The 13,464-nt window shown below is 37.3% G+C and overlaps 1 protein-coding gene across 3 annotated transcripts; it reads right to left on the bottom strand.

Annotated features, from left to right (window-relative positions):
- Nucleotides 1-1,296: 1,296 nt before the first annotated feature.
- On the bottom strand, nucleotides 1,297-13,114 carry LOC134805356 (homeobox expressed in ES cells 1-like). Of its 3 annotated transcripts, none has more exons than XM_063778693.1 (5): nucleotides 12,816-13,114; nucleotides 4,800-4,955; nucleotides 3,855-4,075; nucleotides 2,593-2,676; nucleotides 1,297-1,700 (listed from the first exon to the last, which is right to left on the bottom strand). In XM_063778693.1, exons 1-5 carry the CDS (start codon nucleotides 12,829-12,831, stop codon nucleotides 1,332-1,334), a joined length of 846 nt encoding a protein of 281 aa, XP_063634763.1. In that variant the 5' UTR covers nucleotides 12,832-13,114; the 3' UTR covers nucleotides 1,297-1,331. The 3 variants fall into 3 exon arrangements, with proteins under 3 accessions (XP_063634763.1, XP_063634762.1, XP_063634761.1); XM_063778692.1 differs by having other exon boundaries at nucleotides 3,855-4,078; nucleotides 4,800-4,952; nucleotides 12,816-13,112; XM_063778691.1 differs by having other exon boundaries at nucleotides 3,855-4,078; nucleotides 12,816-13,111.
- Nucleotides 13,115-13,464: the final 350 nt, after the last annotated feature.

Here is a 13,464-nt window from a genome sequence, read left to right as displayed (position 1 = left end):
TTGGTGTCTGTGTGGTTAAAGGATATGCATAATATATAAACGTTTCAACTAGTTGTACCTACTTCCAATCACGTAATAACTTGTAACAGTCCTATTTGAGTCATAATTAAAAGAATTTTAGTCAGATAATACATAATTACAGCTTCAAAACTAACTTTTATATGTCCTCTCGAACGCAAAATTCAGTAACTAGATCTGTCACACTTTTAGGGATAGTAATAGATCTAAAATTAACCTTTTAACCGCCATAGAATTTTTCATAGAGCGTCATCGTGTCACCGGCGGTACGAAGTTACACGATGTTTTGTCTTATTTACCAGACCGCGACGAAATGAACCCGATTTTGTATGTCTTATATATCAGTCTACGGCGGTTAAAAAGTTAAATGACAGATATCATACAAGATGACCCTAGTTTATGCGATAGAAATCTTGTAACGAAAATGCATCCTATACGGCTACCGCCAGTATGACACTAACATATTCGCTAGTGAGTGCGCAACTTACTACGTCGTGTTATTACTGGGAAGGTGCAAAGTGGCCCCAAATAGCTTAAGGTTATAGCGACACAGTGGTTGAATGTTTTTTTTTTTCAGATTAATTTACCTAAATAAAATGTGAATAAAGACGCTTTTGAAAAAAGGAGGAGTAGAAAAGCGGACTCTACCAAAAGCCGGGATCACGGCAGGTACAAGGTAGGTACAGATGTAATAGATAATCATTTTCCATAGTATTTTCACGGAAACGTACTAACGTGTCCTGCTATTTCAGTAAGTCTCGGTACAAAAAATACTGAGGTTGACTGAAATAGCATGACAAATACGAACGTTTCCGAGAAAATACGATGGAAAGCAATTGTGCACTATATCGTAGCATAAGAATGAACAATGAAGAGTTTGTTGTAATGGTTGATAGGCTGATTTTTATTAGTAAATATTTTTTGTTACTTTTTAATAAAAATTTTGTAATTTTGAAAAGCTCCTCATTTTGGGCGGAAATAAAACCCGAAAAAATTATATCTTCTAACCAAAATTTTATGGAATCTGACGAAAAAAAAACAAGAAAATAATAACAACGTTATCTGGCAAGTGAAATAATATATATCATTGATATCTACCTGTCTATCACCTCTTTACGCTTAAACCGCTGAACCGATTGAGAACATATTTTATCGTAGGATTTTATCAATCATCATCATCATCCCACGCAGCCGAGATGGCATGCAGGAGCTAGTATTACTTTATCAACAAACAAATACATATTATACATAAATTTATCGGTAAACAAAAACGCAATAAATATAGTTAAACATTTAATCAACTTAACTACATCTTATAAAGTAATATTATTAATAGAAAAATCGCGGTGCCTCAGGTTCAAGTTGTACGGCGCGTGCGACTGCAGCGGCGCCGTGTACCCCATCAGCCCGCACGAGTACCCCTCGTTGTACCCCATGAGCGGCGAGTTCTGCACGTATTGTCTGTTGTTCTGCATCATTAGGTACTCGTTCTGGTACACGGAGTTGACTATAGGGACGTTGAAGGTGGGTTGGAAGTGCAGCCAGTCTTTGTTTCTGAGCTCGGGTCGGTCGGGTTGGCCGATGGGGACGGGGACGGGCTCGGGTGAGGACGGCAGGGTGCGACTGGAGAGCGCCGAGCGCTCGTTTCGACGGAATTTGGCGCGACGATTTTGGAACCATACCTGTGGGAGGAATGGGGTTATTCGTGGACGTTTGTCAAATATGTCATTTATAATTATTGGATCCTTACTTGGAATGGGAGCGGCAACATTTGTACAGAAGAGTTTAACAAACATCTATACAAGCCAACGTTCCAAAGATATATACACGCCTCTAAAAGACACACTCACAATGAAAAAGTAACAGTGAAAAATAATATATTTTTGGAACGTTTGACTTGTAAAGGTGTTTGTAAACTTGACAGTGCATTTGGTTTTATAAATAAAAAGGAATTTGTAATATTTGTAAAGAATAGGTACTATTAGAGGTATTTTTATAATAACCACTTGGGATGATGAATTTTTTAACAAATTGGAGTCTTATGATTAGCTAGTTATAATCTGGAGATAGATTGTATAATTACCTATAAAATAAAAATAAATTTTACGAGATAAAACTTCAGCCTACGATAAAGTGACGGCAGAGGGCCTACTTATAATTATAATTTCTAGAGCTATTTGGAAATATGGAACGATTCAAGTAAAATATTTTTCAGCGGAATTTTACAACTACATATCTACCGTCGCAACTATGCGTCCCTAGCATGTTAACAAAAGGAAGGAATGAAACAATTGGCATGGTTCTGTAGGGCTAAGATGATGGGCTCTTTATCATTTGTCACCATGCCTGTCACGTTCTAACAAATATGTAAATGCGAAAGTGATGCATGGCATGACAAGTGATAAAAATGCGACCATGATACCGCCGCTGCTAAGCTTCGGTAACCTAATTGATTAAGAGCGATTGAATTGGTGTCCTAAAAGGTCGCAATTTCAAGTTTTGCCCAAAGTGGTGAACTTTTTTCTACTAACTAAAAAAATTCAGAGCGTCAAAACCTACAAAACCTTCACTAACCTGAACCCTGGCTTCTGTAAGATTAACTCTCGCTGCCAAATCTTCTCTCACGAACGCGTCCGGATAATGTGTCTTCTCGAATACCTGCAGTACATCACAAACCAACATGAGTCTAAATAGAATTAGGCCAAGGTAAGCCTGCAACGATTTTGACAGCACAAGCAGTGCACGTGTTATTTTAAACGTCAAAGTTCTATGAAATTATGACGTATAAATAACACTTGCACCAAGCCCCCTACTCTGTCTGTTCTCTTTGACGGCGCAGCAACTAGTATCATTTCTCTCTCCTTGCTCTTTTAAACATGCCGTTTGTCAAAAAAGGACAACCATACTGTTGACAAGATGGACTTCAAATCCAAGTGTCCCCTTTTTAGGTGACCCAGGTTGTGCATGTGTGCGTAAAAACGTATATGTGTGCTCTTTTAGGGATGTGAAAAGTCGATTTTAATCATGTTATATATCGAAAAACGCTAGACAGCGGAACGAAATAGCGATTAACTGAAGCTTCAATATCTTCGTTAAACATAAACATAATTGAAATGCTAATGGATAATGAATATATTATAATGTAATAAAATAATTCAATTATTGCAGAACACCTATTTTAGTAGGTATTTATGTATTTTAATTAAATATCTGAACTTTCCCTTGGTTCTCTCCTGGGGCGTGACTATAAAATTGTGATCTGATAACCACAATAAAGAATAAAAGCGTTTTTGTTCATTTTAGGTATCGTTAAACCATTGAAGTAAAATTAAAATTGCAAGAAATGTCGATAGTTTATCGATATGACTTTATCGACATGGCTACAGCAAAGTGGGCCGCTTTGTTAATCGTACACTAAACAAAAAGTGGTCCCACTGACAGCTCGCTTGGAAGGTATCTGTATATTCTTATATCTATGACTTGCACTGCTTGTGCTATAAAAATCGTTGCAGATTTATCTTGGTTTAACTCTAGATAGCTAGGGAGGGATATACGTACAGTGTCAGATATTGCACCGTTGGACTGATGTGCGAATTAGGGACATAAGAATTCCCTGGTTACGGTTTGCAAGTAGGTCACGAAAGAGCTGACCTTTATCGCCTGTCACTTTCGCACTTACATAATTGTTAGAACGTGCAGGCATGGTGATAGGCGATACAAATGAAACCATGCTACCGAACCCGCCACGAATGCTTGCAGAAACTAGTAGAAACGAAAAAAATAAAGCAATGAAAACCTGAAAGAAAGCAATAAAATGAATAATCTGGCTAACTCACCTTCTCAAGCGCCGCGAGCTGCTGACTCGAAAACGTGGTCCTGTTCCTCCTCGGTTTCTTTCTTTCATCCTTATCCTTCTCATCTTCCTTCTCCTTCTCGTCGAACTTCCGTCGAATCGTGTCCTCATAGGCCAGGTATTCGACGGGCTTCATATACTGCTGCTTGGAGTACCAGGGGAGCTCGTTTTGGTAGTTCTGCTCGTAGGTGTTGTGGCGGCCGGCTGCTGTGTGAGGCGCTGTGTTAGGTTAAGCGTATGCTAAGACGCAGATTTTGTAAAGTATGGACCGTCCTTGCGATGCAGCGTGCGTAGCTAAAGGACGTTCTATACTTTACAAAATCTGCTCTGGGCTGCGTGAACTGCGTCGCCTGCGTCTTAGCATACGTTTAGCCTTAAGCTTTGAATGTATGAAAGATAATCGAAGTGTGCAAATGGGAGCCATCAAGTGTATGAACATGAGTGTTTGTGTTTGTGACTAGAAACCGCGATTAATGTACGAAAACGTAAGGATAGCGGACTGGAAAATACGAAAAGCTGTTCAGGAGATACGGTGGGTGGGTATATCTTGGAATATACTTTAACAAATGCAAACAATTTACTTCATGTATTGTTTCTGAATTCAATAATGACACTTGACAGTCTAGCATGAGTTGCGTTCTCGCGCGCGAGTCCATACGTGAAGTCGCGCTGAATGGAGCTATGAGCTATGGAGTGGCTAGCAGCGGTGGCAGCATGGTTCCATATTTATCGCAAGTCACCATGCCTGTCACGTTCTAACAAGTGTGAAAGTGACGGGCATAGTGACAGGCGATAAAAATGGAAGTCAGGGCTTAAAAGACACGGATTTTTTTTTAACCGCGCTGCGTCGTAAAATGAGTAACTTCAAATATAGACTCAAAAGACTCAAGTTCCTGTATATAGACCAACACCACGTAGTTCTTTTTACCTGTCAAGTGATGCAACCGCAGCAAGCTGTCCTCGTGGCACTTGATCATTTGGAACAGGTTGTGGCTGTTGTCCGAGTAGGCAATGTTGGGGTTTGTGTAGTTCTGCGCTGGTTTGTTCTCATACAACTTTGCCACATCTTGTCGTGGGGCGTCTGCTGACAAAGACACGGAAGCTATGACTATGAGCAAAGATAATAGATAGTTACATATATCTTTGCTGTGAGTTTAAGGACTAGCTGACGACCTAGTTGTGATTGGATCGATTTTTTGCAAGCGCTTGTTTGCGCTAACTCTTTTCACACAAGGTCATACAGCGACGGAATACGAGTATATTATTGACGCAGCTCTCAGTAAGTAATCTATCTAAAGGCTCATCTTCACGTTGGGCCAACGCCAACGCCAACGAGGGACGCAGCCATGCGGTAGAATGAGATAGCAATATCACTTGCTCCCTCTAACGCATAAATGCGTCCCTCGTTGGCGTTGGCGTTGGCGCAACGTGAAGAGGAGCCATAACAGGTTGCACGAAAAAGTGTCACGTTGTGGACAGATCTCCATGGTAACGTTGTGGACGGATCTCCATGGTAACGTTAGGGCAATTTTTCATCAATGTTTTCTTATGACGTTATCACGCAAAATTGTGTCGCTTAACTTCAAACTCGGGTAAATCCATTCGACCCTCTCAGCAAATATCTACCCTATTACCTTTTCTTAATACCAAAATCGCATAATTTGACAGATGGATTTACCCGAGTTTGAAGTTAAGCGACTCAATTATCGTCCGAAAACCGACTTTACAGAGAACCATATTTTTTCGGTACCTATTACAATAAAATAAATAAAATAAATGTATTAAAGTTGGCTCAAACGCCACAGAAAATCTCGTGTCTGGGTCGGAAGATCGCATTAGTCGGTTTTTCGCGAATATCAACGTTTTTATAGCTTCAATATATTTACAGATAGAAAATTCTACGCCATATTTACTCAGGGACTGGTAAAATGCCCCTCCCTTAGCAAAACGAATAAAAAGAAAGTTCTGTAAACATCACATGTTACGTGTTTAAAGCCGGACTGTTTACGGAGGCATATCCAAATTTTGAGTTTCTGATACTAAAACCTCGGAGACTAAAACGAAATCAATCTCTGAGTGAGTCTTCTAGCGCCGAAGAGATAAACAGATAGAACGCTTTATTGTAAGACATATATCGAGAGATGCGCGTGGTATATATTCCCAGCAGGCCTTAGTATGGATGACTCTATCCACGTGATAAAATATCCGTCACTTTTTAACAGAGTCACGTAGACATGAACGAACATCATATTCCGTACAGGGTGACGAGATTGGAAATAAATTTAAATTTATTGTTAGCTTCGGGTTAAAGAATAGAGTGCTCTTAGAACTTCGAATTACAAGCATGCCATGAACGATATCATGTCGGTATGATATTTAGTAATCTGAATCCGCGCCTGCTCGGGCGCAGCCACCGTAAAAGCGATACCACGTGTGTAACCGATACTTTAGAGCAGCGGCGGTGCGTGTGTGCATACGAACACTACACTGTTTATGTTCTGAGCGATCCGTGCGTTTTTAAAAATATATTTCTCACTGAAAATGTAGTTTAGGCTGCCTTTCCACTGAGGCGGAGATACGAGGAGACGTGCGGGAATCAACCAACATTGGTTCTAATCCACATCTCTTCTCCACTCCACTGGATTACACAATGCTATTGGTTGATTTCGGAAGGTCTCCTCTCATAAAGATGAGCACTTGATGACCCTTACTGACTTAGCAATAAAGTCCAAAATCTGACATACAAACTGCCACTGCGACCGGCGTGCCCCCGACCGGCGCGCTCCCAGCCGGCGCCCCCGACCGGCCGGAGTACGATTTTCTTTAGACTATAAAATACGGTAAAATAACCTAAAATATTGAATATTTCCGTATATTTTCCTCGCAATCGAACTGAAAAGCAGAGTAAAATATATAACTCGGGCATAAATGCCCCATTTGGATGGATCTATATTGGTCCTCGCTTTTATGCCCTAGCTACTTAGCTAGTATAATCCGTCGAGGACTCGAGACGGCCTATGGCACTCTCCGCGCGAGCTCGGATTTATACCTACGAATCGGTTACCGTTCACGGTAGAAAAGCAAGCCAGTTGGTTGCCACACGCGCTCACGCACGCACCTCACCGCGCGCCGCACTGTCAATTTTTACGATAATTACAAGCTACGTAGGTACTACTACTATTGACTTTCTTTCATTAAACATATAGTGTTTATTACGACAAATGTTCCTATAGTTAGATAAGTATCCATTTGATATAGGTAGCAAATTTTTAATTTATTTTGGTAAATGTTTATTTTAACGACAATAAGTTTAAACTTTACACCGGAAAGTACCTACTCATTTATGCTTTTGGTTAACTTATAATTAATTACATGTATTCATGGGAATCATGGGTTCTCTTTTATTTCTCTTTATTGTATAACATTAATCTCTATCTGGTTTTAAATTACACGAAGTTTTAAAACTAATTCTTGCTGGGATCATTACGCGGTTTATAAAACGGCGTAAAAACTGCGGTTACTGCAGGGACATATGACCTTTTACAATGAGTATTTTGCAAACGCTAACGCATAAACGGAATATTAGGTATAATTTAAGATTTAGATTTCCTTTTATTTCACTCCGCTGTTTAAGTAGGTACCTATTTATTTATCATTTCTAAGCATCAGCAACCCTAGCGTTGTGCCGGTGCGCGCGGTGCGTGGAACGGTGCGCTGAAGGTCGCTCCATTGTATTTTTGTGTAGGTATCAAAACGGTAGGTATTTGCTTTTTCTTTGAGAGATAAGTATCTGTTCGTAAGAACTATTATATAATCTGTGCTAGGTCTTTAACCTTTAGTCTGAGTATAATTTCCCCCGTAACCGTAAATACCCCGTTCAACCGAAATTGAAAATAAGAAGCCTATCAAATGTAAACTTTACAAAGACATCTCAGTTTTTTGTTACACAACTTTTAGGCATAGGTTGACGTAATTGGTTACACAACAAAATTAAACAAAATTGGAATAAGGTTCTATTGTTTACGATTTTGTTTTCTTACGATTTACCAATCTTCATTGTGCTTTTACTTTTGTGCCCGGTTTTTAGTTTTATATTTTTTAGGATTGTGTAAATCAAAAGGAAAGAACGGAAACCTTATAAGATCACTTTGTTATCCGTCCGTTCGTCCGTCCGTCCGTCCATCTGTCTGTCTGTCTGTCAAGACCCTTTATCTCGGCAACGCGTGGCGGTATCGAGTTGAACCTGTGAATTACTTCTAAGTTAATGTCAAAAAAGATACGGCCGTTTAGTTATACCGCAAAAAACTTATACTTCGTCACTCTCAAGGGAATCAAATTTATAGGGTAGTTCCCGTTGACCTAGAACTATGAAATTTGGCTAGTAATATCGTGTTACACTACAAGTACAGGGAAAAATCTGAAAACTACTCTGGGGGGAAAGGGTCGGCTTTCCATATATCATTTTTGTATAATTTAGGGACAAGGAATTCATTTTTGTAATAATCGTTTTGCCTTTTAATACAAAATAGTTATTTACGATACAAGTGCGGAAAAGATGAAATTCGAAACGAGTGGCGATAAATTAAAACACGACCGATGTTTTAAATCGACACGAGTTGCGAATTAACTATTCGCACGTGTATCGTACAACGTTTACAGTACATATATGGCCCTTTAAACTTTGACATCGCACGAAAACTGCTATTTTACGCACTAGTGCGGGAAAATAGGACCATATGTACTGTAAAAAAAACAACGTGTTGCACTCCGGGAGTGCCGGCAGAAGTGAAAACTCAATGACATTGTAGTAGGGGAGCCCAAGAGGGTATTTCGGGATTTACTCGAGCGCGGCAGATTAATATACAGGGGGATACCTTGTACCTGGTTAAGTACTTCCACCAAATATGAGCCCCACATATATGGCCCCCATCAAGGAAAAAGGATCAGATTAGTTAAAAAAAATTGATCATCTGAAATTCTCGAGCGCGTCAGATTAAGGTAGGGTGAGTTAGTTACATGCTAAAACGTGTATATTCCACTAATCTAACAATTTGAGAGTGACGTTAAGAAGGGGGAGGGCTACAAAGTTGTCAAAAAAAACGTCATCTCGACATTCTCGAGCGTGGCTAAATTTTTTTTATTTTGCTGGGAATAATTCAAGGAATCCGAAAAATATATAAACTGACGATTTCCACAAGCCGAAGTAACAAAAATTAATCGATAAAGTTGAATGCATGCTGCTACGTGATACCTATATTCCCCTCTCTCACTTTTTCTCTATCTATTACTCTCTCACTCCGTCCCCACTCTGGACCAGAGTTGCCAGATGGGTACGCAATAGTACGCATTGCGTACTATTTTATGGTAATGCGTACTCGCGTACTCTTCCGGCGATTTGCGTACTATTTTTATATTTTATCACCTGACAGCCTGTTACTCCACTTGAAATGAATAAATATTTTTCATTTCTCATGCTCTGAAAGAGGGTTATTGTTGTTCTAAAAGGGGTGCAGAAAATGATACGTTCCTGCACTAGAGTATTTTAGGTTCCAAGTACGATTTTACTATTTTTTTACGAGAAGTAATTGAAATTTGGATATAAATGGACTTGTTATACAATTTCCATTCTGATATTTGACTCCCCATTCCATAAACGTGTATGTGTGCGGTTTTAAGGAAATGAGAAGTCGAGTAAGCAAATCTTGTCAATAGAAAAGTGGCGCGTATTTCAAATTTCCTATGGGACGATAACTAGGATGAAATCGAGCCAGAGGAGGAAGATGATTCCACCGATGAAGATGATATTTAAAAAAACTCAAAAAAAAATAATTTATAATAATTATGTTCTTATAAATACAAGTATTCTACATAAATAAAACATAGACTTTTTTTATTTGCATGCTATTTCCTGAGCTTTTCAATGAATTAAGTTCAATGATTCCATAAAATAAAAAATAAATAATTTTAATTGTCAGATTAAGCGAATCCCTCCAGATAATCGTCAGATTATGAGACAGCACGTCTAGGGCATAAAGATGAATCATATATATTATCTTAATCTGACGCGCTTGAGTATTTCATAACGGCGATTTTTTTTTGCACATTCTAATAAAGGCCGCGAGTTTGCGTCTCATCCAAATCGTCATATTATTATATAAGAGCTTTTTTTAGGTTCACTCAACATCTCTTTAAAAAATCTGACGCGCTCGATAAAATTTATTTTTTCTTCATTTTCAACATTTACGTACGATCGGCCATCATGGAAACAATCAGATTAACTTACGTACTTTTTTTTTAATACGTAGGACATGGATGATATCAATATCTGACGCGCTCGAGTATGTCCAATTGTCCATGCAACAGTTTTTTTTTACATTATTGTAAATCTATAGCCGCTCCCCCCACCGATGAAAAGGTATATATTATATGACATTTTTTTCTTTTTATCATCTAAGCTTTGCAACCCAATAGGTCTCTATGACGCTCGAGTAAATCCCGATTTAGCATCGTGGGCTCCCCTACGGCCTACCATTGTAACAGTTTTTCGATCAGGTCACGTGTCCGTCTTACGAATCTTACGGTCACGTGACCTGTCGCGAGTTTAACATTTTTTTTCCCATCACAAAAAGTGCACAGCGCCGCAAAAGAAGTTTTCACTTAAAAAATATTTCCGGACAAAAAATTAATATAGCTTGTGATTTTATGTGACAATGTTGGACTTTACAGACACAGTGAGGCGATTTTCACTTTATTCTTTATTCTGGAAAGGATCACATAAATTGGCATTCATACAGTTTTTGTCAAAAAAAATATATCTAACGCGTGGTGGCGGTGACGATTTCCATAGAAACGGCCAAAGAAAAAGATTTAAAATGTTTACAAAATACATTTGATTTTGGCATTTTATTTTAAAAGCATGAGCATAATGTGCTAAGCTTGCTCCATGCGTTTTTGCCCTTTTTTGCTACCAATTTGTTGTTTTCGTTTTTCTTCCATACAAAATTTAACCCCCCCATTTCACACCCTTAAGGGATAATTTTCTAAAAAGTTATTTTGTTATAAACTTAGACCTATTGTATTTTATCCTTTAACTTAAAATTTTTATTTTTCTAAGTATAGAGATAGGTACCTAAGTGTCAAATTATATCAAACAATACAAAAAAGCAAAAAATACTTGGAAAATTATAAAAAACCGCAAAAGGCGGGCAAAGTTGCTAGTTGCGATATACCTACTTATTAAGTATATTATTGGAAATCTATTTTTTTGTTTACCTCGACTGCTTAAATATATATTACCTAATAAAAGAGTATTTAATGTATTCCAAGCAGTAAGTATTCCAAGATATAAATTGTAGAAATCTGAGTGTGTATTTAATTAATTGCCAAATAATTTTGCTGCCGAACGAAATATTCCAATGTAACGAGAAAATTCCGCCGTAAATAAAATATGTACCTACTAAACTGAATAAAAAATAGCAATTTTTAGAAAAATGAGTAAACATAACTACCTACACAAAGTAGAAGAAATCATGATAATATTTAGGTATCTCAATAGGTACATAAAACACAAACTTATATAATTGTAGGTACTAGTCTCCGTGCAGCTCTACTTTTTCTACCACTTGGCGGAATTAGAATACAAACCTATCTAGCCGCACAAATTTGGACTTATTGCAATTTCCTTAATATCTAACCCATAGATCTCTCTACATAAAAACGAATAAAAATAAAATATAGGTACATATTATACGAAAACTAGAGCTGGACTGAAACTAGCGCAATGAACCTAGTATTTGTAAACCGATTCTTTTAACCATTTTCAAACCGCCTAAAAATCCGTTTTTTTTAAGTTCTTTCTGCTTTGTATTTATTTAGCGGTAACTAACTTACGGCTCGATTCGGAAAATGAATTAGATTTCTACTAGACTTCAACAAGTTCCGATACGGATAATTTAAAGATATTTGTAAGATAGATATGTCAAATTTGACGTTTCCGCGATTCTGGAGGTCCTCTTGAACGATTTCGACAAGTTATGACTTAGATATCTAAGTCACATCTAGTCGATATCTTATGTAGATCTAGTTGATCTCTAAATCGTCTCAAGATCTTGTGATTATCTCGAAATCCGAATAGGCCTGTTAGATACGTACTGCCGTATTTCAACTAGTTCTCTTTTGCAGCTCAATTCGGGCAACCAGTGTCACTTTTACGTCAGATAGTGTTAGATATCTATTAGATGTGATTTGGATCTCTAAGTCATATCTTGTGGAAATCGTTCAAGAGTATTTCCAGAATCGCATCAATGTCAAATTTGACCGATTAGATCTTAAACATATCGTTATCGTATCTTGGTGACGTCTAAAAGATATCTAGTAGATGTCTATTTCAAAATCCGAATCGGGCCCGTAGTTAATTAACGAGATAAGTCACATTCTAAAATATTATTATAGTCGCAACTTTATTTTTATAATAGTTTGAATTTTTTCTATATAGTAATCATAATCATAATAATTTTATTCGTAAAGCTAATTTACATGTCAGTCTGGATACAAATTTAAAAATATACGGAAAAATAAATAATCCTTACATAGTAAGCATAATCCGATTAAATATCAATTTATAAATGTAATTCTATAAAGCTAGAACATACAAAATAAAAAAGTCAATTATATAAATCTAATAATAAAAATGTCAACACTTTCAATAGAAAGTAATCAAAGTAATTTTTACAATAATATAGTCCAGTGAGGCACAAAGTTGCAATAACGACCAACATCAACAAATAAAATCTAGGTCATTTTATATGAAAGTAGTACAACGTTATTAAACGAAAAAGAAATTGTACAACATTATTTAACAATTATAAAAGGAAACAGACGCTCAAAATATAAACGTAGTACCACAATACAATAAATAAAAAATTACGTCAACTTAAACACTCACCTTTGCTCTGGTCCATTTCAATTACGTCGAAAACCACAAATTTAAATAAATCTAGCCAAGAAGTTTAGTATCTTGAACGCACACTGTCAACTCTACTTAAAATTAGACCATCGTTCCCACTCGCAAATAATTGTTATTAATCCACTAGCTTATCGAATTACTTTAAATAATTTAATTATTCTAACTTTCTTACTAATGTGTGAACTAATTGAGTCCTTGCTCGGTTCTGGCTGTTGGCGTTGGACGCCCAAGCCAAAACATGTGCGGGAGAAAAAATATCCCACAAACGTCAACCTGTCCTGTACACTCCCACAAGCATCATTCGAAAACCACCACCATACACCTTAAGTCAAAGCAATAAGTCACATTATTAAAAGCTTTTAAATTTTCGTTCAGTAATCGGAAAATCAACCGTATTAACTTTTTAATTTAATTTGGTTTTAGAACGCCGCCGCGCGCCACGCTTATTTCGAAATTGGTTTAAATTTCAAGGCGTGGCTTGCAATAGACCCACCCATGTTTTTTTTTTTAATTTTGAGCGGGAAGTGATTTGGAGCAATAATTGACGCGTCAATGTCTATTATTTATGGGCGCTGAACAGTTAATTTAAATTAAGTTGTTATGTGATTGGTTCTGAAAAGTTTATGTT

This window comes from Cydia splendana, chromosome Z (assembly GCF_910591565.1).
Source record: "Cydia splendana chromosome Z, ilCydSple1.2, whole genome shotgun sequence".
NCBI classification, from domain to species: domain Eukaryota; kingdom Metazoa; phylum Arthropoda; class Insecta; order Lepidoptera; family Tortricidae; genus Cydia; species Cydia splendana.
The sequence above is the reverse complement of the archived record's forward strand: the minus strand, read 5'-3'. Positions and strand labels throughout refer to the sequence as shown.

Bases quoted from the DNA above. Each gene is read 5' to 3' on its own strand.
- LOC134805356 (XM_063778691.1), bottom strand. The intron at 4,079-4,799 runs GTAAAAAGAACT...CGCCTCACACAG, and splicing joins GCGGTTGCATCACTTGACAG to CAGCCGGCCGCCACAACACC. The intron at 2,677-3,854 runs GTGAGTTAGCCA...GATGTACTGCAG, and splicing joins AGCTCGCGGCGCTTGAGAAG to GTATTCGAGAAGACACATTA.